This window comes from Vicugna pacos, chromosome 6 (genome assembly GCF_048564905.1).
Source record: "Vicugna pacos chromosome 6, VicPac4, whole genome shotgun sequence".
In the NCBI taxonomy this organism is placed as follows: domain Eukaryota; kingdom Metazoa; phylum Chordata; class Mammalia; order Artiodactyla; family Camelidae; genus Vicugna; species Vicugna pacos.
In genome coordinates, this window is record NC_132992.1 from 6,720,406 (window position 1) to 6,741,906 (window position 21,501).

Below are 21,501 nucleotides of genomic sequence, written 5' to 3' on the forward strand. Positions count from 1 at the left end.
GTATCCCTGCCCGGGAATGATGCTCGGGGAGTGTGTCCACACAGCTCACTGGGCTCTGTTCTGTAGCCTCTCATAGTCCCCTCTTTGTTGAAAGGGCTTGCCAATGAGTCTTCCCTCGGTAGGATCTTAATTCCCAAACTGAGCACATTACATGTAAAGATGTTTTGATCAAGGAACAAAAAGCCCATCTTCTAGTCCTGGCACTGCAACTATAAGCTGTGTGAACTTTGGCAAGTCTCCAAACTTCTTTGGGTTGTGGTTTCCTTGTGGGTAAAACTGGGGTATTAATACCTACCTCACAGGGTTGTTGTGAGGATTAAACGTGCTCTGTAATCTGTCATATAAATGTTGGCAAATTTTTGTTAGGATTTAAGAGCTATTTTAAAGTTGTCCCTGACCACATGGCAGATAGGCTGATTTCTGCTATCAGAGCAAGGGTTTTCACAGTCATGTACTGCATGGTTAATTCACTGGAGCAAAATTTTATGTTTCTGTGGAAATATTTTTGTGTGGAGAGGGTCCATAAGTTTCATCAGTTTCCTAAAGAGAGTTCATTGCACTAAAAAGTTAAGAATCAGTGCTTCATAACTGGAAAGTTGGATTCAGTAACAGAAGTAAATGTATTGCTTGCAGAAGGTCCCTCTTAACACATCTGCAGTAGCAGTTGCAATGTTAGATAGTGAAATTCTTAATGTGTCCTGATGACCGTACAGGACATTTGAAATCGGGATTCAAAATCTTGGACACATGGTCATGGCAGTCATTTGATTATTCAGTTGCCTAATATGGTGGCAATGGTGGATGTAGAATTAACTACATTGTCCTACGGTAGTCACCTTACCTCATGGAATCTGTTACCTCCTTTGTAAAGTAATGGATTTGACCTTGAAGATTTCCAAAGTTCCTAGGTTGAATTCTCTAGGAAAGAGAGATCAAAACTGGACTTGGATGGAGACCGGCTGTGGCAGAAATGAATCAAGTTTTGTGGAGGAGGAAAAAGAGGGAGTGTCAGAGCAAGGAGGCGGGCAGAGCATCCAAGGAGCTCATCCTGGATAAAGGTGGGAAAAGCAGGCCTGCAGAGGTGAAGGGCCCGGTAATTGGGGCAGGAAGACAGCTGGTGGGCTACTTAAGAGCCAAGACTTTGATGGACCAGAGGCTCAACCTCCACCTTTCACCGTGGGACGGACTTGCCAGAACCCAGGCTCCCTGAGCAAACACATCGTCTTCCTCGCATGCACAGAACTTCCGGTTCTCAGGGGAACAAATGCCTGCAGTCTTCCCACTTTCTACGTCAGGAGGTTTGCTTACTTCTGGAAAATGCTGCTTTTCAGGTGCCTTAAAACGCAGGTAAGTCATAGGGATCGCAAGGCTGTTTGGAGTGGTTAAGAGAGCCTCATGTCTGTGCTTTAGGGAGGGTGGATTTGGAATCCTCACCCCCACATGAGGAATATTAAGCATAAAAATCTTTATAATTTTAAACTTCTATTGATACGTTATTCTTAACTAAAGTCCATACTTTACATTAGGGTTCACTATTTGTGTTTTTTTTTTTTTTAAACTGGGTTGAGGCTATTTGTGTGTGTAGAATTGAGTGGCTCATCACTTGGAAAGTATGCATTTAACAACCAGTGAAACTACCCAACTGTTCTTTGAATTGGTAGTTCCATTTTGCATTCCCACTAACAGTGCAGAGTCTGGCTCTGTATTTGTACTGTGCTGTTTCCCTGGTGCACCAAGTTCTCCTGTCTCTGCCTCCTCCCTTTGCCACCCCTTTGCCATTCTCCTCACATCTTCTAGGTTGTCACAAAGACTGAAACGTTCCATTGACACCCTACTTAGTGAACTACAAGATTTATAGTAGTTTTTAAGCACTGTTCTATTTTAATTTGCAGTACAACACAGTGCCTTGTTAATCTTCATTTAAATCTTGATTTAATGTCTTCAAGGATTCAAAACCTTACGAGTGAGAAGGGCTAGAATATTTTAGAGAGGAAGAAAGAGACAAGAAGTATGAAACTAAAGAAACTAAGAACTAGGTAAGTTTCCATCCTTCTCTTTTCCTCTTACCTGAAAATAGAATTTGAAATTTGAAGGTAGTCCAAGAGCCTTCCCTAGGATCAATTTTAACCAGATTGTGTTTTTCCAAAGGAACTTCTCTGGGGTAACCATTGACTGCATATTAATTATGACATGACTAATTTTAAAGGTGAAGAAACAAAATGACCAAAATCAAAATAACCAAAATCATATATTGTAAACCACATTCATTCATTCATCCTAATGTGAACATCTCCAGAGACACCGATCTTCTTCTTCGGGGACGGGTTGGGATGCGTCTGTCCCATGCTCAGTTCCACACAGGCCCGTACTGCTGAGTCCTTCCTGTGGCTGGCCTCCACCTACGGCCCTGGGCCTGGCCTGATTCAGTGCTCCCACAGGCTCGTGGTTCTTGGTTTTCCCCTTTCAACGTAAGTGCATTGTTCTCTTATCAGGCCCCCAGTTGTATGGCTTAATGTGCATACACGCTGGCGAGGTAGGGTGGGCCTCTTTTTGCCCGGTGAGGGGCCCAGCATTTGACATTCAAGGGCTTCAGGGAAAACTGCACTATGATCAGGCCTTTTCCCTTTTTCCTGAGCTTTCAGGGAACTCATGTACCCTCTCGTGTGACTAAAGGCTTTTTCTTTTACCCAAAATTGTCCTTTCCCAAGAACCCAGGCTCTAAAGTGGCAACTCTTAATACACTAACTCTTAAGTTCCACCCTGATGTCTTCAGCTATTGGTAACTCACTTTCATTGTCTACGTAAACCAGCTTCAGCTCCATCTCCCAGCAGAAGCATCTACTTGAGAGGGAGGGGCTCTACTGTAGAGGCAATACACCTTCACTTTGGTAAATCTAGAAAATACAGATAAGTAAATAGAGGAAGACTAGGATAATCGGTGATCCAGCCATGCAGAGTCAACTTGCCGGTAACATTCCACAGTGTTTGCCATGGGTACTTTTTTTTCCCTTCAGAAATGGCATCACTTAATACAATTCTGGTTTGTGGACTTTTTTAATTTTTCTGAGCTTATACTCTTCTGGATTATAAAACATGGATGTTAATGGTCTCTCACACAGGTGTGCTTTAATTTATTAACGAACCTCCTGTTGTCCACAGGTCCCATCCAGGAGGTTTTTGTGTAGACGATGAATGGACACCAACTAGAGACACTGTGCACGAGGCCCCCATGATGTGATGTTTGGCTTCTCCTGATGGGGAGGGCAGATGTGGTCAAGCACAGGATGTTTGGGTTCCGTCGTGTGAGTTTGCTTTGAAATTGTGCATCTTCACTTAAGAAACAAGTGGCACACCCAGCACCAAGTGTGTAAATGTCTTACTGAAACCTTCCTGAGGTGTGTGCTGTCTCACAACATATATACTTCAAAGTAATCGCAGGGCATTATAATAAAGTATACTTCTGGTGACGTATGATCTGACAAAGCATTTGTGTGAAACGTCTCTCAAAGATGACACACATTGAATAGTATTTAGTCCTATATGAAATAGATAAGGATTTCTTCATATTACTTGGGATACAAAAATGTCATATTATTTGAAGCCCTCACTTGTAAAGGGCAACAAGGAGTGTTCTGTATTAATCGCTGGAGGGTCCTTCACATTTTAGACTGTACCAGTGTCGCCGATAGGTGCAACTGGTGTTCCAGGCACTTGTCCCGTCCCAGAAAGAATTTAGAGACAAGACTTAGAGGTTAAAAAGGTAAAGTGAGGATTTATTAAAGAATGGATAGTACACTCTCAGGGGAGAGCGGGCAGGCTCAGGTGAGCAGCTGCCCTGAGTTTCTTTGGCAAGTTAGTTACATAGGATGTAAAAATGAATGGGCGTAATATTCACTGGGGAGGGAAGGGTTTGGGGTCGTGTTCCCTGATTATCATCCAACTCCACCTTCCCGAAGGGAGGAGGGATTTTTGTCCTTATTTAGTCTGGACCGGAAGTGTCATGGCGTCGGTGCATAATGGGTACTTCTGATCTGCAAGGCTAATTTTATTGAAATGAGGGCATAATGAGTAAAAGGTTACATTCGGACACTGGAAATTCCTGCCTTTTCTGACCTTTCTTTGTTGGTCTCCAAGCCAAAAGGTGTGGCCCCTTATCAGCCCAAAGATTCCAGCTTTTCTTTCTCTGCCCAAGGATCCCTGCTGCTCACATGATGTGTAGTTTCCTGCATTTGGCCTGTGCCCCTCCTTTCTGCCCAATTCCTGCCATTTGGTCTGTGTCCCCCTTTCTCTGCTCATATCTAGCTCTCTGCCTGCTCTAACACCAAGAGCCAAAGTCTTAACTGCGAGAAGTCAGGGGGCTGTAGGGAGCTTTGTTCTTCAGTCCATTGGTTTGCTTCGTAGATGCACCTGTTCAAGCCCTAAAATTTTAAGTTCAGGCAGCACCTCCTGTGGCTGCACTGAGCCGGGCTGTGCTGGCTACAGGGAACTTACTTCTTTGCTGCTCCCAGCAGTTATGTGCATGGTGTGCAGCCTCCCGTGGGGCCATGATGGTTACTTCTTTCCAAGATGCCTTTACTTCAGGGATGCCAAATGGGAGTAGAGTGGTAATATTGGCCACTTTCAGGACTGGAAAGCCCAGCTACCCCAGTGGGTCCAGAATCCATCTTTTCTTCAAGGTGGACAGTTCATCCTCAGAGCCTTGTCGGGTCTCTGGCATCCAGTCAGATAGTGGTGAAGGAGGGGGTTGTTCAGGTTGGCTCGTCCCCTCCTGGCTTGAAACTTGCCAATGGTGTCATTTGAGCTGTGAGAAGGAACATGTGATTCAAGGCAAATGTCAGACTGCACTTCAATAGAGAAAGACTTTCAACTTTTGTTTTGCAAAAGAACCACAGTCATCTCTCTTTAGAGTCCCATATGGCACATGGAACTTTAAAGAGTAGAAGGCCCAGGGACGTGGCACATTTGAATCTGAATAACTTAAATTTACGGGAAATGCTAACTGCAGAGAATATCTGGCATTTCAAGAGAAAAAAATTTCTCTAAGCTGAACCTTTGCAATGTTTATTATGGAGAGGGAAAAACATTTTCACAGCCCTTTGTTTCCTTAAGCAGCAGCTATTGTTCTTTAAGCAAATCTGGGGAAAGGTTCAGGGGTGAGGCAGGACCCTGGCCAAATGGGTGCGTTTTCACATTCCTCTAGGGAAAGAAATAGATTTGAAATGATCAGATGCTCAGATGAGCTCAAGTCAACATCTGGTGTGTGGGTGCCACTGGCAGCTCCCGGGTAGCACCCCGTGACAGGCATGAGGGCTTTTCCCAGGGGAAGATGCTAGCGGCTGTCTACAGCAACACGGTGTTTCCTTAACTTTCCGTGAGCTGATAGAGTACAGTTACATGGATCAACATGCACGCTATTAAGTGGTTGCATTTAATGGCCTTGTAGCACCCAGAGCTCGTTTTTGTTGTGCTCATTTGTCAACCAACTGCCCTTTTCAGTGCTGGTCCTGTGAAAGCCCCAAGTAAAACTAAGGTTAGTGGGTATCCTGTGAGGCAATCACTCTTTCAAATTGCTTGTACTTTGGGGAAGTATTTCAGAGAACTTGTGTGTCCTGCCAGATGTCTAGACCAGTACTGTATGAAACAAGAGAAATTGTTTTTAATGTTATATTTTATTTTACCCAATATATTCAAAATATGATCCCCTCAAGATGTACTATTAAAAATTATTACTGGGATATTTTACATATTTTAACACTAAACCTTTGAAATCTCTATTTCATATTTAAAGCACATGTCAGTCCAAATCGGCCACATTTCCAGTGCTCCAGTGGTCACACGTGGCTGATGGCTGCTGTTCTGAACAGCATAGGCCTAAGTCTCCTTCTCTTACCCAGACTTGTCCTTTCCTAAATCTCCCGGGTTCTGAAGTGGTCACTGTTAATATTCAAATTCCATTTAAAGTCCTGCTCCTGATTTCTGTCCCTGGTGATTAAACAAATTTCACTACTAGATTGATCTAGTCACAGGGCCTCACGAGATGTGCCTACTTTAGAGGAGAAACAATTTTTTCCCTATTACAAAAGAAACATGCTTTTTAGGTTGATCAGAAAATACATCTAGGCAAAAGGAGAAAGATTAGGATGATCTGGAAGCCCACCATCCGGAGATAATTCCATCCTCTGGCTTAGTGGGTGTTCTGATTGATTTTTTCCCCATGTGTGTATCTTTCCCCAGAACTGGGATCATATGGTGCACACTTTTATTTTCTTTTACAGTCTTCTACAACTTCAATTTTAATACATAACACTGATGTGCCTCATGCAACATCCATATGCTGTTGCCCACAGGTTACCAGACCTGAGAACTTGCCCTCCAAAAGGGGTGGTTATCGCCTGGATGTACCCTGAGAGCAGCCCCGTGGTGTAATGCGCACGTGTCTCCAGCTGGGAGGAGTGCCTTTGTGGTGGAATGAGGGGTGGCTGGGCTGTGATAAGGCTGGGATTGGATGTGCCAGCTCGTGCTGAGTGGCCATTATGTACACTGAATGCATGAGGCCCTCTGGTAGTGCCATCCCACGTCGCCCCAGAGTGAGAGCATTGTCATGGTGGAGGCTGGTGTGCTGCCCAGACCACCACCCCACTTCAGTCCCTAGGCACTCATTCCCCTAGCTGCTGACAGGTCACAGACAAATTCTCCAGGAATTGCCTTAGCTAAGGGCATCAGGGTCATGCCCCCTGGCCCAGGAGAGCTCCCAAACAATGGATGATTGATGGGGACCCATAACTGCCTGCCCCCTTACCCCGTCCTGAGACAACTCTTCGGGGCTCTCCCAGTTCCGGAGCTCTCTGCATAATCTGCGGAGGCCTGTGTTGGGACAGCAGTGCATCTCTTCTCCCTCTGCCCAATCCCCTTTCTTCCCTCCATCCCTGCACCCCCTCCCACCTTTCCCACAGGTGTGTCTCCCGAGAGCGTCTTCTGGCAACCTCCTTATATGCATGTCTCTAGTTCACTTAGCTTCCCAGGGAACCCAGTCTATGACAGACACTAAAATAAAGCTTACTGATCTGACAAAGAGTTTATGTGTGCGATAGATCTTACACAGACAATAGAAGTTAAATGATTATTAGCTCTTACTGTAACAGCTCCAGATTTCTCCACAACACTGGTGTTGCTAGAAATGTAACATTTTCCCTTCCAAGTTAAATCAGATCTGGCTTGGACCTCTCCCTTGGGAAGTCAGCCGGAAGTGTTCCTTTTTTGTCCTTCTCGATGGCTCTTCCCCCACCATTTGGGCTGTGCTAAGATCCCAGGCCACTGGTCTGAGAAATTGGCAGGGACGGGGGATGGCCCTGCCAGGGCCTTAGCAGTCTTCTCCTAGGCAGACCACGCCCCTTGTGACCCCCGTCACCCTGCGTTGGCCTGGGACCCTCTATGCTCCACTCTGTACTGGCATGGGTCCATGTGGAGGAAAATATTTCTACAGCGTATTTCCTTCCTTGAAATTCCAGGCTTTATTCAGCCATCTCCTGATTCCTGATGAGGGGATTTTGCTCCTTAAATAGCAACTGTTGGCTGCCAGCTAACCTGGCGCAGCCTCAGGAAAATAGCTAAGACCTAACTGAGTCGGCGACCTTTCATGTTTCCCCCGGAGAGGGAACAATTATAAATTTCTCTACCCGGAAAGCAGGGGTGTCGAAATGACCTCTGGTTCTTGTGCTGGGAATAGATGGTTCAGTTTTTATGGGGATTCCTATCTTCCTCCACCACCTCTGCTTTAGGTCCTAAAATTGCCTCCCTCTTCCCCTTTATTAAGTTGGACTGAGAAGCCATCTCCGATGGATGGATCAGACAAGGCATGATTTAGTCACTGTTATGGGTTGAATTGTGTCCTCCCAACTGCAAAAGATTTGTTGAAGATCTAACCTCCGGCACCTCAGAATGTGGCCATATTTAGAAAAATAGGATCTTTACAGATGGAATTAGCTAAGATAAAGTCAAGTTGGGGTAGGGTAGGTCCTTTGTGCAAGATGATTTGTGTCCTGATAAGAAAAGGAGAGACACAGAGGAGGCACAGACACAGGAGGGGAAACGCCGTGTGTGAGGGAGGCAGAGCCTGAACGGCTGCCGCTGCAAGCCAGGGAGCTCCAAGCATTTCCAGCCAACAACCAGAAACCAGGGAGAGGCAAGGAAGCATTCTCCCCCACAGGTTTCCGAGGGGGGCACGACCCTGCTGACACCTTCATTTTGGACTTCTAGCCTCCAGAGTTATGAGGCAATACATATTTTTGATGTAAGCTACCCAATTTGTGGTAGCCCTGGGAAACAAATATAGCCACTATCACAAAACTTTTAACTAGTGATGCTAGAAATAGCTCTGGTTTTCTGTCTTGTAGTCCAGAACTGGATCCAGGTGCTATTCCAAACGCAGCCAACTTCTAACTGCTTAGGGAAACTATCTGTTTAGATCCTCTGGTGCCTAGTATTGTCGTGGCTGTAACAAATAGTTGAGCACCACAGATAAGAGTTAGGAGCCGAGAGGTCCATTCTGAGCTCAGGGAAATTAGTGAGGCTGGAAAAGTGAACAGAATGTGGAGAACTGGAAAGTCACTGTCTGCATACGGCTGGGGCCCAGGAGGGCTTTCCTTGCAGGACCCTATGTGGCTGCTCTGCAGTTTCTAGGCTCTGGGAATGAAGCCCTAGAAAGGAATTTAAAGATTACCTGGTAGCATTCAGTGTCTTGTTTCATGTGGACAAAACCAAGAGCTGGGAAGGTTAAGTGACTTGCCCAGAGCAACCCCAAGCATCCTTTCCCCAGGTTGCACTCCTGCTAGGCCTGTCAAAATACTGTGCAAAGTCAGGAAGCACCTGTAAGGAAGCTCTGCACTGACTTCTCAAAACTAGAGGCAGTGAGCAGGTTAGGCTCTGGGGATAAGTCCATTAACTTGTTTTAACCTCAAGTGACTTCTGAAGGCAGCGTTAATGCCACGGACAGACTAGGCTTTTGTATGTATCAGTTCACAGTGTTTAGGTCTGAGCTGTGTGGTCACAGACCAGGCAACTTTAGGAGGAGTTATTTAAACTCTCTGAGCCAGAATTTATCTTTAAAAGTTAAGTGATTGTGACCTTGTAAGATTGAGGAAGATTAGGTAAGGGATCTTTTGTAAAGGGCTTGGCTCAGAAGAGGTGTCCACAAAAGTTTTGTCTTTTTTTCTTTTGTTCCTTTTCAAGTTGTTATCTATGTCTTAAAATTTAACCTAATATACTAACAATGAGTATAGTTACAAAATACTGCTGTCAGCCTTTACTACTACTCCCACAACGTAGGGAAGATTTACTGAGTAAATGCCAGACACTGTCTCATAATGGCCTTACATGGATTACTCATAAGCATCACCCTCGGATGCAGTGACATCTATTAACCTCATTGTATAGATGAAAAAACTGAGGTCTAAATAAATTAAGGAGCTTGCCCCAGCTAGAGAGTGACAGAGCAGAGGGATCCAGGCAGTCTCCGTTTTTGTAACTAATAGGAAAAATCAATAAGAGCCTCATTTAGTCCCCCAGGATCCACAATGAAACTGGAACAGAGTCATGTTGCAAAGCAGGAAGCTGTAGTTTCACAGTTACCAACTGGTGTCAAAGTCTGTCAATGCACAGCATTTCCTGACTTATCCATACCTTTAAATGACGTGGTGGTGTTGGTTGTGGCTTTCAAATAACAATCAATTGGTCAAGTGCAGCCCAGAGAGGACAGCCATGTACTTTGAGGTGATATTTGAAATGTTGGGTTATTTTCCAGTAATGCTGTCTGTTGTACTCAGATCCATGACCGAACAGACAGAACGCTTTATTCATCCATCTGATACTTGAATGCTCTTTAGAACACCCCTACCTCTACACTGTCCAGACTACCCGAATGCCTCCAAAGACGGGCAGCATACCACCTCTTCAGGAGAACACTGACTGGAAATTCTTTGTCTTGGTGGATTGACAGCCCAAAGATAAATAAGCAAACCTTTTAAAACATCAGAAGAAAATAGAGAAAAGTATTTTGATGACCTTGGGGACAGGGATTTATCTCTGAAGCAAAATCACAAAGGGGAAAAAATGGATACATTTGATGATTACATCAAAGCTTTAAAACTTCTATTTCTCAAAATACATCATAAAAATATGAAAAGCAAGTCACAGGAAGGTGATGTGTACAGTACTTAGAAATGACCAAGAAGTAGTATTTGATGTGCATATATGTATATGAAAAGGAAATAACAGAATAAAAATATTTTTAAAAACACTTTTGAAAGAATTTTATAGAAGAAAGCTGAACGGCTAGTTAACATATGCACAACTGCTTAACCTCAATTATAAATACTAGAAATGCAAATTAAAGCTATGATAATTCACCATTTTTAACTCACCGTATTAGTTTACCAGGGCTGCTGTAACAAGGAACTTCAGACCAGGGGGCTTAAACAACAGAAACTTATTTCTGCACAGCTCTGGAGCTAAGGGTCCAAATCCAGGTGTGGGCAGGGTTGGCTTCTTCTAAGGGACTGTCTCCTTGGCTTGTAGGTGGCCATCTTCTTCACACTGTTTTCCCTCTGTGCATGTCTAGTCTAATATAATGTCTTCTTAGAAGGACACCAGTCACATCAGATTAGGGCCCACCCTAATGACCTCATTGAACCTTAACTACCTCTTTAAAAGGCCCTATCTCTAAAGACAGTCACATTCTGAGCTACCACAGGTTAGAACTTCACATATGAATTTGGGGAGGACACAATCCAGCCCACAACACTCACCGTATTAGCCATATTTTAAAAAAATCCAATCATACTGCATGTCGTTGAGGATTGGGGCAATAGGAAATCTTACATACTGCTGTGAGGAAGGTGATTTTGCATTAAAAGTGAAGATGCAAATACCCTATTGCTAGCTATTCTCAGAGATGTACTCAAGAAAACCTTTGTACGGGTGATTGAGAAGACGTATGCCAATTTCAATTTGGAAAAATTTGGAAACAATCCAAGCATCCATCAGCAAGAAAATGAAATATGTTTGTACAATCCAATGCTATACATCAGTGAAAATGAATGAACTAGAGCTATACCTGAACACATAAATGAATCTCACAAACAGAATGTAAAGAAAAACACATTGCAGAAGAGTATTTACATTATTATCATTTTTATAAAAATCAAAACCAGAAAATAAACAATAATATTAGGGATATAAATATATATATATATATGTAGTAAAACTAATATTTAAAGAGAGAGAGCGAGAATAAACCCAAAATTCAAGATAGTGCTTGACTCTGGGAAAGAAAGAGACAAGAACATGGTCAGAAAGGGTTACTTAGGGAGCTTTAGCTGTTTTGAAAATAGTTTATTTCTTAAGCTGGTTGGTGAGTAAACAGGTGTTCACTATATTGTACGTTGGGTTTTTTGCATATATAGAGTGTTACAGATTAAAAAAAAAAACCCAAGGAAGAAAAGTTGAAGAAAACATGAATGGAGTCTAGATACCATGGACAGAGAAACAAAAATAAGTCTTCACAGGAATCTTGCTTTTGGTTGACATTAAAGTAGTTAGTAATGGAAAAGAGAATGGAGTACTTAAAACTTTGGTTGCTATTCACAGAGAAAAGAGAAATAAATCAGTAACCAACTAGAATCAAGCATTTGGCTGGGAATCAAGACGAGAGCAGTTTATTCTAGACAGCCCATAAGGAAGTATAAGCTGTTACACATTAATTACTGTGTTCATCAATTTAATAAATCATATCAAGTACTCGATTTAATATGAAGGTATCATAATCACTTTCATAATGTAAATGTACCTACATGGTTGAAATTTTAAAAGACTTTTTATTTGACCTGAGGAGATGCAAATAACATTCATGACACTGTTCGTAACTTGGATTAAGCAATAATTAAGACAGGCAGCACAGGAAAGAATACACTAACGTCCTTATAGAATGGAAAGTACTAATTTATAGAGGTTAGTACTAATTTCTCACCTGGTTCCTTTTTAGGGCACAACATGAAATTTGCAAAATGGGGAAGTGGTCAGATACAAGAAATGATTCTTAACTTCAGATGAGTCTGTTTGAAAAGACAGGGTACTTGAGCACATACAGACAAAAAACAACAATAACAAAAAAAAACCCCAGTTAAATAGCAGTGCAAGACTGTGTCTAATTTCAGCAAACGTTTGACTACCTACATACTTGGGTAGAGTCTTTGGTATGGAGGGGAAACCAAAGTCTCCTTTAAAGAGCTCCGTGGCAGAGACAGACAGAGGCAAATAAACAATCTGAATAGCACGTGAAAAATGCTGCCATAGCAGAGGGCGCAGCCCAGCCTGCGGGTGGGGGGCTCACTATCCCCAGCTCTCCCGCTGGAGCCTCTTCACCTGCCTGCACGCCCTGTTCTTCCCATCCTGGGGTCATGGGTATTGATACGTGTCAATTTGTGACCTCATTCAGGGTTCTCTGCTCAGCTAGTAGCATGTCTTTTCCATTTTCACCATGTCAGGCTCTCGCTGATGATAAATTCCCTGGCTCTTTATTATGTAAATCACCTCAAATCCTGTTTTGGAACGAGTTATGTATAAATAGAGAATCAATACACTTCCTGGGAGGACAAGGATTCTGCCTATAAGTGGTACAGCACTAGGATGCATAATTAGCGATTTCCTGCTTCTGACAATTGCATGCTTTAATCTGGTAGGTGCCGATATAATCAATAAGGTGTATAGCTTCCATTCAAGGCTTGGAACAAGGGTCCCTTTTTCTTTTATCTAACCACCCTGAGAGGAGATGGGTTCAGGAGAAACAGCTCTGAGGGAGGCGCTCTAGGGAAGTGGTTATAAGCACACACGGGGCAAGAACGAGCCAGATGGATCTGGGTTTGAGTCCCAGCTCTGCTCTTACTGGATGCGAGACTTTGGACAAGTTGTTTATTCTCTATGAGCTTCAGGTCTACATCCCTACCTTCTTTAGGGGGTTGTTTAGAGATTAAATAAGACCCCTGTATATTGTGAGTGTTTAATAAACAGTAGTAGTATTAATGGGATAGCTTCTTTGAAATAACAACGTCACAGCTTGAATACAAGGTGATGATGAACCTTACGTGGTCACCAGGCACAAAGTAACAAAACAACTGGGGTGATCAGAGTTTCCACTGAGAGGCTGTGTGATTTAAGAATCAGGAAGGAAACCAGGCCTCTAACTATGGATACAGCCTGCAGCTACGGCTCTAGAGGAGTGAATGACTGGAGCGCATCCCTGTGTAAGTAATTTAATCTCCCAGTATCTGACTTTCTTTTCTGTAGAATATTAATTCATGGAAAACTAAAGGTTTTGGAAAACCCTCTAGACTGTATTTAAAGCTGTGCTTACGTTCTTCTATGAACATGGATGTGGTAGCAGCACAATTTCTCAAATCCCATGTCCTGCTTCCAGTGGATTTACTCATTGACCAAATGTTTGTGTGTTCATGTCACAAAGGCCCTCAGGGGAGTGAAAGCCATTTTCACTGAGGTCTAATTCGAAGTGAGCTGGTACGTTGGCAGGAGGGTGTAACGCAGGTGTGCTCTGCTTTAGAGAAAACCATTCACCTGCAAATTTGCAGACTAGCCTCAAGAATCAAAGGGAAATGATCCAGTCAGATACCCCGGGGGACTCCACTGCTTGCAAGTTTGGCTTCAGCAGAAATGGTTACTGCTCTCTGGCTGCATATTGATTCATGCTTGTCCTATCAAAAGAGCATATTCTAGAGGACAACAGTGATCAGTCCAAAAAGAAAGCATTAATTATTATTCTGTGGGAGACAGTCACTCCCCTTTTCGTTAAAGATTTGGGGGAAAATGGTACTAATTCCAAAATGAAGATAATGGAAAATACTTAGCAGACTGGAGTGCTTTGAGAATTAACATTCCAGATGTAAAGTGCAATACAAGCCATGCACACAATGCCTGACACACGGTGGACTCAGTGAATGATACCAAACTGAGTGGATAGGTGGAGGGAGGAAGGGAAGAAGCAAGGAAAGAGAGAAGGAAGGAAAACATCAGAAAAAAAGCTAGGACAGGATATATGGACTGAGATCCATAACTTGACTCATCTTAGATGAATCTCTTAACCTGAGCTTCAGTTCCTTATCTCGTAGACAGAAGCAATGTCCACCGCACTGGCGTGTCATGAGACAGAAATTGAATACAGCAGTTAGAGACATGTGGTTAAAAGCACATGACAGTCATAAGACCTGGATTGTAGATCAGACTAAATTCAACACAATATAATTCATCAAATATTTACTGAGCAGTTACTGTTTGCTGGGCACTCCAGGCGCTGAAATTGGATGAGATGAGTAAGACAGCGAGGCTCGTCCCTTGGAGAGGTCTGCTTTGGGATGGAGACCTCTCCATCTGGATTCTGGATTGTAGCACTTCTTTTTATTTTACATGTGTTCATAGTAGGTTCCCCCAGATTCCTCTCTGGCGGCGTTGCCCCAGTCCTTGCCCTCAGGAAACTCATATTAGGAGAGACAAACCTGTAAACCAAAAATTCCAAAGCAGCTTGCTAAATGCAGCGATGGTGGTATGAAGAATGTGTACGGAGGGGATGAGGAGAGGCTGAGAACTGTAGTGGGGGAGTTGGGTAAAGGGTCCTGAAGAGAATGATGTCTGGCTCAACTACAAGAAGGAGTTCCTATTGAGAAAAAAAAGCAGAGAAGGGCATTTCAGATAACAGGAAGTATCACATGCAAAGCCAAACAAATATACCGGAAATTGCTAGTTCCAGGTTCTGCCATTAACTAGCTCTACTTCCTGCTGACGGAATTTCCTCAAGTCCCACTGGGCTTCCAGTTTTCTCATCTTAGAAAATGAAGGGGGAGGGGGAGGGTGGAAAGAGGAAACCTAGATTTTCTGTAACGTGCTTTCTAACCGGACACTTCCATGCTGGAGCAGAGAGAAGGGGGTAGCTTTGGAAATATCAAGCGTCATTTTGAGGGCATGAGCCTGAACCCCATCTTTTGCGACAGCCAAGATGACAGGTGGAGCCTGTGGTCATTCAAAAAGTTTTGCGTACATTAATTCACCTACTTCACCAACATACGCGGCTTTGATAGAGGCAGGCCATATGCTATAAAGGAGGCCATGGTCCAGCAGAGGGAGACAGACGTGTAAATAAGTAAGTACACGAGTGCCAAGGGAACTGTATCAGTCTACACTCTGCAGGTTCCCGGGGGCAGTAAACTAGAAGCCCCTAGTGCGTGTAGGTCATGTGCAAGAGGGCAGGATTTAGTTCCGTTTCCTCCCTCTGCTTCACCTTCTCCAAGAGGCCGCCAACATTTTCAGCCGCCAATTCTCCCTCGGCAGGGCGACGAGGAGGCCTCCTTCCACCTGTAACCGTTCACAGGCCCGTGCAAGCGGTTCCGTGCACGCACAACAGATGCAGGCCCCAAGCCGGCCCGAGTGCCTGCTCCGCCACAGCGTCGCTCCCACGCCGGAGCCCGGCGCTGGCGGGAAGGGGTGGCCCCGAGGGCGGGCCGTCCAGCGCCTCCGGGGGCTGGGCTCCCGGCCAGCTGGGCGGGACTCAGGCTCCGTTATAAGACAGGCGCGCCCCTGTCCTGGCCACAGTGCTGAAGCTGGCGTGCCAGCCGGACTGGGAATTGAGCTTGCGACTCGTGAACCAGAGGGACTGAAGAAGAGGCAAAGGTATGGTTTCTACTTCATTTATTTAGCACCAATGAATGGAAGGCGGGCGGGTTTATGGGTGCGGGAGAGCTTGGCCTGGACTGGTAGGGGGTCGTAGGCGCGTTGATACTCTCAGAGGGCTCCGGGGAGGGGTCCAGCCACTCCCGAGAGGCCCAGGCGCCCAAACTCAGCAATTTCTCTCCCCCTGCAGGAGCGCTTCTTCTCACCACTCCCAGCCTCAACCTTGGAGGATGAGGCTCCTCGGGAAACTCCGCGCCTCGGCCGCCGGCAGCGCGGCTCTGGAGCCTGTCTTCTCCAACGTGCTCACCCCCGACCGCATCCCCAAGTTCTGCATTCCGCCGCGGCTGCCCGCGCCCTGCACGTCCGAGTCCCCGACGCCGGCCGCCACCTTGCCCCGGCGGTGCGCGGTGGAGCCGGACTTGTGGCACCGAGGAGCCGACGACGGGGCGGGGCGCACGGACTGGGACCCGCGCTCGCAGGCCGCGCTCTCGCTGCCGCACCTGCCCCGCGCGCGCACGGCCTACGGCTTCTGCGCGCTGCTCGAGAGCCCGCACACTCGCCGCAAGGAGTCGCTGTTCCTCGGGGGCCCGGGCGCCGCCGACCTCTTGACGGCGCCCCGCCCCCGGGCCCGCACCTACGGCGGCGGCGGCGGCGTTGTTGGAGGCAGGAACGCCCCCCTCCCGCCCCCAGGAGGATCCCTGGACGCCCCCGCGGAGGCTCCCGGCAAACCCCGCCCGCCCCGGGACGCGCTCGCCCGGAGGCCCAGCGGCCGTCGCTTCTTGCGCGCTTCCGAGGGGCTGCTGCGCCGCGCGCTGTGGGCCCGGAGGAGCCGCAGCCTGGCCCGGGCCCGCTCCGTCTCCAGCGGGGACGAGGACGACAACGAGGACGACGAGCGCCGCACCGACTCGGAGCCCCCGATCCCGGCCCTCACTGCGTCCCCTCCGCCGCCCCCCGGCCCGCGGCCCGAGCGCCTGGAGGCCGAGGGCACCGTGGCTCTGGGCCGCGCCGGCGGCGCCCTGCGCCTGGCCGCCGAGTACAGTCGGGCCGGCGGGCGCCTCCGCGTCCGGCTGCTCCCCGCCGAGGGCCCGGCCGGAGGGGCCGCCGAGCCCCGCGCCCCCGTCGGCTGCCGCGTCAGCTTCGTCCTGCAGCCGCCGGGCCAGACGCGCCGGCCGCGCGGCGCCGTGGTCCGGCGGAGCCGCCGCGCCGTCTTGGAGCAGGACTTGTGCTTGGACGGGCTGTCGGAGGACGAGGTGCGCCGCCTGGCCGTGCGCGTCAAGGCCGAGGACCGGGGCCGCCTGCTGGGCCGGGGCGAGCTGCTGCTGGGCCCCCTCCTGCCGCTCTGAGGGCGCGCCTGCCCCTGGGGCCTCCCGGACACCGACGGCCGCTTTGTACGAAATAAATGTTATTTATTCATTTTTCTAATCCTGTTCTTCCTTTATGGCCACATTAGTTCTTGGATGTCTGCTTATGTTATCGTCTATTTGTAGAAAAGGGTAAAATAATGACGGCCTCCTCTATTCAAAACAATCCTTTTTTCCAGACCATTTGTTACATAAAAAGGTTGGCTGTGGCTGGAAGAGAGAGAACAGAACTACACCCCATCTACGATGTTTTTCCTTGCTGATTTATATCAATGCCAAATGACTTACGAGTTTTAAAAAATGTTATTCTTTCAGAACCATGCCCAATGCTAAGATTCATATAGACGGCTCTACATATTTGATGTGGTATTGGTTCACATCTTCATTCGCGTGCGCGCGCGCGCGCGCACACACACACACACACACACAAACACACATCAGGGGGAGTGACCTATAACACGGATACCTTGATGGGAAAAGAATTCCTTTTCCATTAAGAACAGGATTCTTTTGCAAGTGAAGTTTTCAAAAACTGCTGAAGAAAAAGCAAACAGAAAGTGAAGGATCTTCCAATGGATGGTCTGTGGAGAATAGATTTTCTTGGCTTTCCCCTCTACCTTCTCAGAAGGAATCTTGGTATTTCAGAAGGGAAATCATTCCTTTCTCTGCAAACAAGGTGATTTTTTTTGGTGGCTTTATTTCTACCTAGTTATGTATATGTACTTAGTAATTATTGGCTTTGCAATAGGATTTCCCAGAGGAGTTCAAATGTAAACTTTTTTTTTAAACTCTGGGTTCTAAGAGAGTGTTTCTTCATCCAGTTTGTTTTTATTTGATTCAACAAATAGACCCGAGTCCATAATGATGGTGGGGGAAGATACAAATTCCAATCATTTTTTTCTGCCGCTTGTCACTTGTCTGGACTAGGAGAAATCAGTTAGTCTCCCTGAACCTCATTTCCTCCATCAGAGGAACGGGGTATTGGTATCTACCTCACGGGGTTTTGTAAAAGTATGCCTTAATATCCAAATAATCCTAACATAAATGTGGAGTATAATAGTGTACCTGAAAAGGCTTGAACTGTGCTGGTGAGCAAGTGCTCAATAATGTTCCAGAAAATGAACTCGTTCACTTATCCTCCTTTCTCACCAATTGTGTCTCCCTGGTCCTGGAGTGACGCCTAGCAGAATACATGGCTACCCACGACTGAGGATCTAGGGTGGTCCAGAGTGGGATTATAGGAGCCTGCGGGATCTGTGTGGCAAATTTCCCCAGAAGCCGTAGTTTGCCCTCATGCTACATCAAAAAGCCCTTCAGCATTGTTATTACCAGAAGGAAGTTCTGGATACAAATTTGGTTAGAATAAATAAATAAAAATCCTGGATTTTAAACATAATTTCAAAGTGGACAAATTAGCCCCTTAGAAAGCATCTAATTAAACAATTTCTGAAACTGAGGAAATACCACGGAAGTGACTTATTTGAAGCCATGTAGCCGGTGACGGCTCAGACAAGAGTCAAGTTGTCCTGACTTCTCTTGAGGACTGACCTACCTTTGTTTATTCATTCATTGTTTGTTGAGCTTTTACTCTGAGACAAGTGCAGTACTGGGACCAGGGGATGAAGCTGTGAGCGAGACAGACAAGTTCCTGTTCCCCAAGGACTTAATTTTTGTGAGGATAGCCAAACGATGGCCAAATTTTGTTATGACAGATTGTGCTGACTGTCATGAAGACAGTAAACTAGGGAGGGTGATAGAGGTTCTCTGGGCTAGGGAGGTGGTAGAGTAATGTTCTTAGAGATACGGTGGTCAGGAAAGGTCTCCCTAAGATTTGAGGAGGGAATCATCCACAAGAGGAACTTAATCTGTCCAATATTCACTTGATGTATCCACATGACCCATCAATACGTCCAAACCACAACTCTTGATTATCCCCCCAAATCTTCCCCCCCCCGAGTCTTTCTTATTTCAATAACTGACAACATCATTCTTTTTTTCACTCAAACCAAGAAACTGGAATCATCCTAAACTTCTCTCTCCCACACTCACTTCTCCAAGATGTAAATATTACCTCCTTAGAGCATCCTCCCCTGGCCTCCTATTTTTAAAAAGCATCGTTGTCACTGTCACTGCTTTGTTCTTCTCCATAGCGCTTATCACTACCTGACATTGCATTATACACTTATTTTATTGGTTTGTTTGTTTGTTTATTTGTTTTCTCCACTAGAGTGTGTGCTTTATAAAGGCAGCAATTTGTTATTCACTGCTCTGCTTCCAAGTCACTTCCAGTGACTATAACAGAGTCTGGCATATAGTAGACACTCAAGAAATATTGAGTGCTGAATGAATATAGGAAGAGATGGAATAATTAGAAGAAATTAGAGGACCTAGGACCAAGCCTCGAGACAGTCCAACATTTAGAAGTTTAATAGAGGAAAGAAGTCGGTGTAGGGGACAGAGGAGCAGTGGTCAATGAGGTAGAAGAGAGGTCAGGATAGTTTGGAGTCATGGAAGCCAAGATAGGAAAGTATTCCAAGAAGTAGGGGATCTTCAACCCATTTAAATTTTGCAGAGAAGTCAAGGGAAATGAGAACAGAGAAATGCCCATTGGCATCAGCAAGATGAAGGTCAGTGGTGAACTTGGCAGGCGTAGTTCTAGGAGAGTAGTGATGACAGGAGCCGGACTAGAATGGGTTAAAATGTAAGTGTAAGGTAAGAAAGGACAAAGTTTTGGAAAAGGGAAGGAGAAAAATAAAAGGGTTTTAGCTGAAAGAGACTACAGATTCAAAAGATACTCATTTTGTTTTAATGTGGAAGACTCCAACACATGTTTGGAATATCCAGAATAGAGGGAGATGTTCACAATGACGAGAAAGAAAGCCAGCAATAACTAGGAGCACAGTCTTTGGAAAAGCAAGAGAGGATCCAGAACACATGTGGGTAGAAGCAGGATAAAGAACCGTGTTCTTGAGCCATGTCTGGTTCCCTGTCTCCATGCTGCCATCCGAGCATCATTCCATCCAGAGGCAGGTCACACTTGTGGTCCTAGGATGTCAGCCAGCGATAGCTGGGACTACCCCATGATTTCTCGTCAGCGACCAGGCTCGAAAGAAGGACTTGCTTCTCAGGCATTCCCGTAAGACTGAGAGAGAACTTCCCTGGAAAGCCCCAGCAAACTTCTCCATGTATTTTACTGAGCCAAATTGGATCTGTAGCTGAGTGTGAAGTCAGCGTCTGCTGAGGTGACTGCTTCTTCCTGTTAGGAAGTAAGACAGAGGAAATGAGGTGCAGTGTTAGAAAGAGCAGAAAGTCTGAGGTCAGAAAGACTCAGCTTCAAATCTTGTCTGTCAGGAGATGGTGGCTTGTTTGTTAGAACAGTCCTCACAGTGCGCAGGATCCTTGTCCTGTCCTCCTGCTGGTCACCAGGGCTGGAGTAACCATGTCTTCCTTCTTTCCTTGGGATGCTCTTCACCATCATCAAATTCTTAATTTTTATTTTGAAATCATTTCAGGTTTGCAGAATAGTACTGAGTTCCCATATACCCTTCACCCAGGTTCTCCTAGTGTTAACATTTCCCATTTTTTTATCATTATCATTATCTATCTATATCTATATATTTATGTATCTATGTATCCATCTATCTATCCTTTTTTCCCCTGAAAGATTGGGGTATAAGTTGCAGATATGTACCCTTTTATCCTTAAATACTTTACTATATATTCCTAAAAATAAAGATATTCTCTTTCATAATTCCCTTATAAAAATTGGGTAATTAATACTGACTCAATACTATTAGACAATCTATAGACTCTATTCAAATTTTGCTAATTATCTAATAATGTTTTGGGGGTTTTTTTAGAAGAAAATCCTAACGTCACAAGTTGTATTAAATGTTGTCATATCTCATTAATCTTATTTAATGTCAGGCTTCCATGATATTGACATCTTTTATAAGTTTAGGTAAGTTTTTTTTTTTTTGATAGCATTTCCCACAGTTTAGGTTTGTCTGACACTCCTTTGTGGTTAGATTTAGGTTACACATTTCTGCTATAAACACTGTAGAAGAAATGTGTCTTTTAAGGTATCATATCAGAGGCACACAATATCAATTTGTCTCATTACTAGAGATGTTAACTTTGATTACTTGGTTAAAGTGATGGTGTTTACCAGGTTTCTCCACTGTGAAAGTTACTCTTTTCCCCTTTGGAATTAATAAATCTCTTGTAAGACGTACTTTAAAACTATGTTAATATTGTGTTTTTCATGATCTTTGTACTCACTAGATTTTAGCATCCTTTGATGATTCTTGCCTGGAACGTTTATCACTGCAGAGATTGCCAAATGGTAGTTTTATTTTTTTTAACATTTTTTTATTGATTCATAATCATTTTACAATGTTGTGTCAAATTCCAG

General features: G+C 45.1%; 1 protein-coding gene and 1 long non-coding RNA gene across 2 annotated transcripts; both read left to right on the forward strand.

The window, feature by feature from the left end:
* Positions 1–1,077: 1,077 nt before the first annotated feature.
* On the forward strand, positions 1,078–3,467 carry LOC116281206 (uncharacterized). The gene is made up of 3 exons (XR_004190607.2): positions 1,078–1,347; positions 1,947–2,036; positions 3,160–3,467. It is a non-coding gene; the product is annotated as an uncharacterized lncRNA (long non-coding RNA).
* A 12,192-nt stretch (positions 3,468–15,659) lies between these two features.
* Positions 15,660–17,111, forward strand: LOC140697067 (C2 calcium-dependent domain-containing protein 4A-like). Its single transcript, XM_072963915.1, has 2 exons — positions 15,660–15,726; positions 15,917–17,111. The coding sequence occupies exon 2, from the start codon at positions 15,957–15,959 to the stop codon at positions 17,067–17,069; it is 1,113 nt and encodes a 370-aa protein (XP_072820016.1). The 5' UTR covers positions 15,660–15,726; positions 15,917–15,956; the 3' UTR covers positions 17,070–17,111.
* The last annotated feature ends 4,390 nt before the right edge of the window (positions 17,112–21,501 follow it).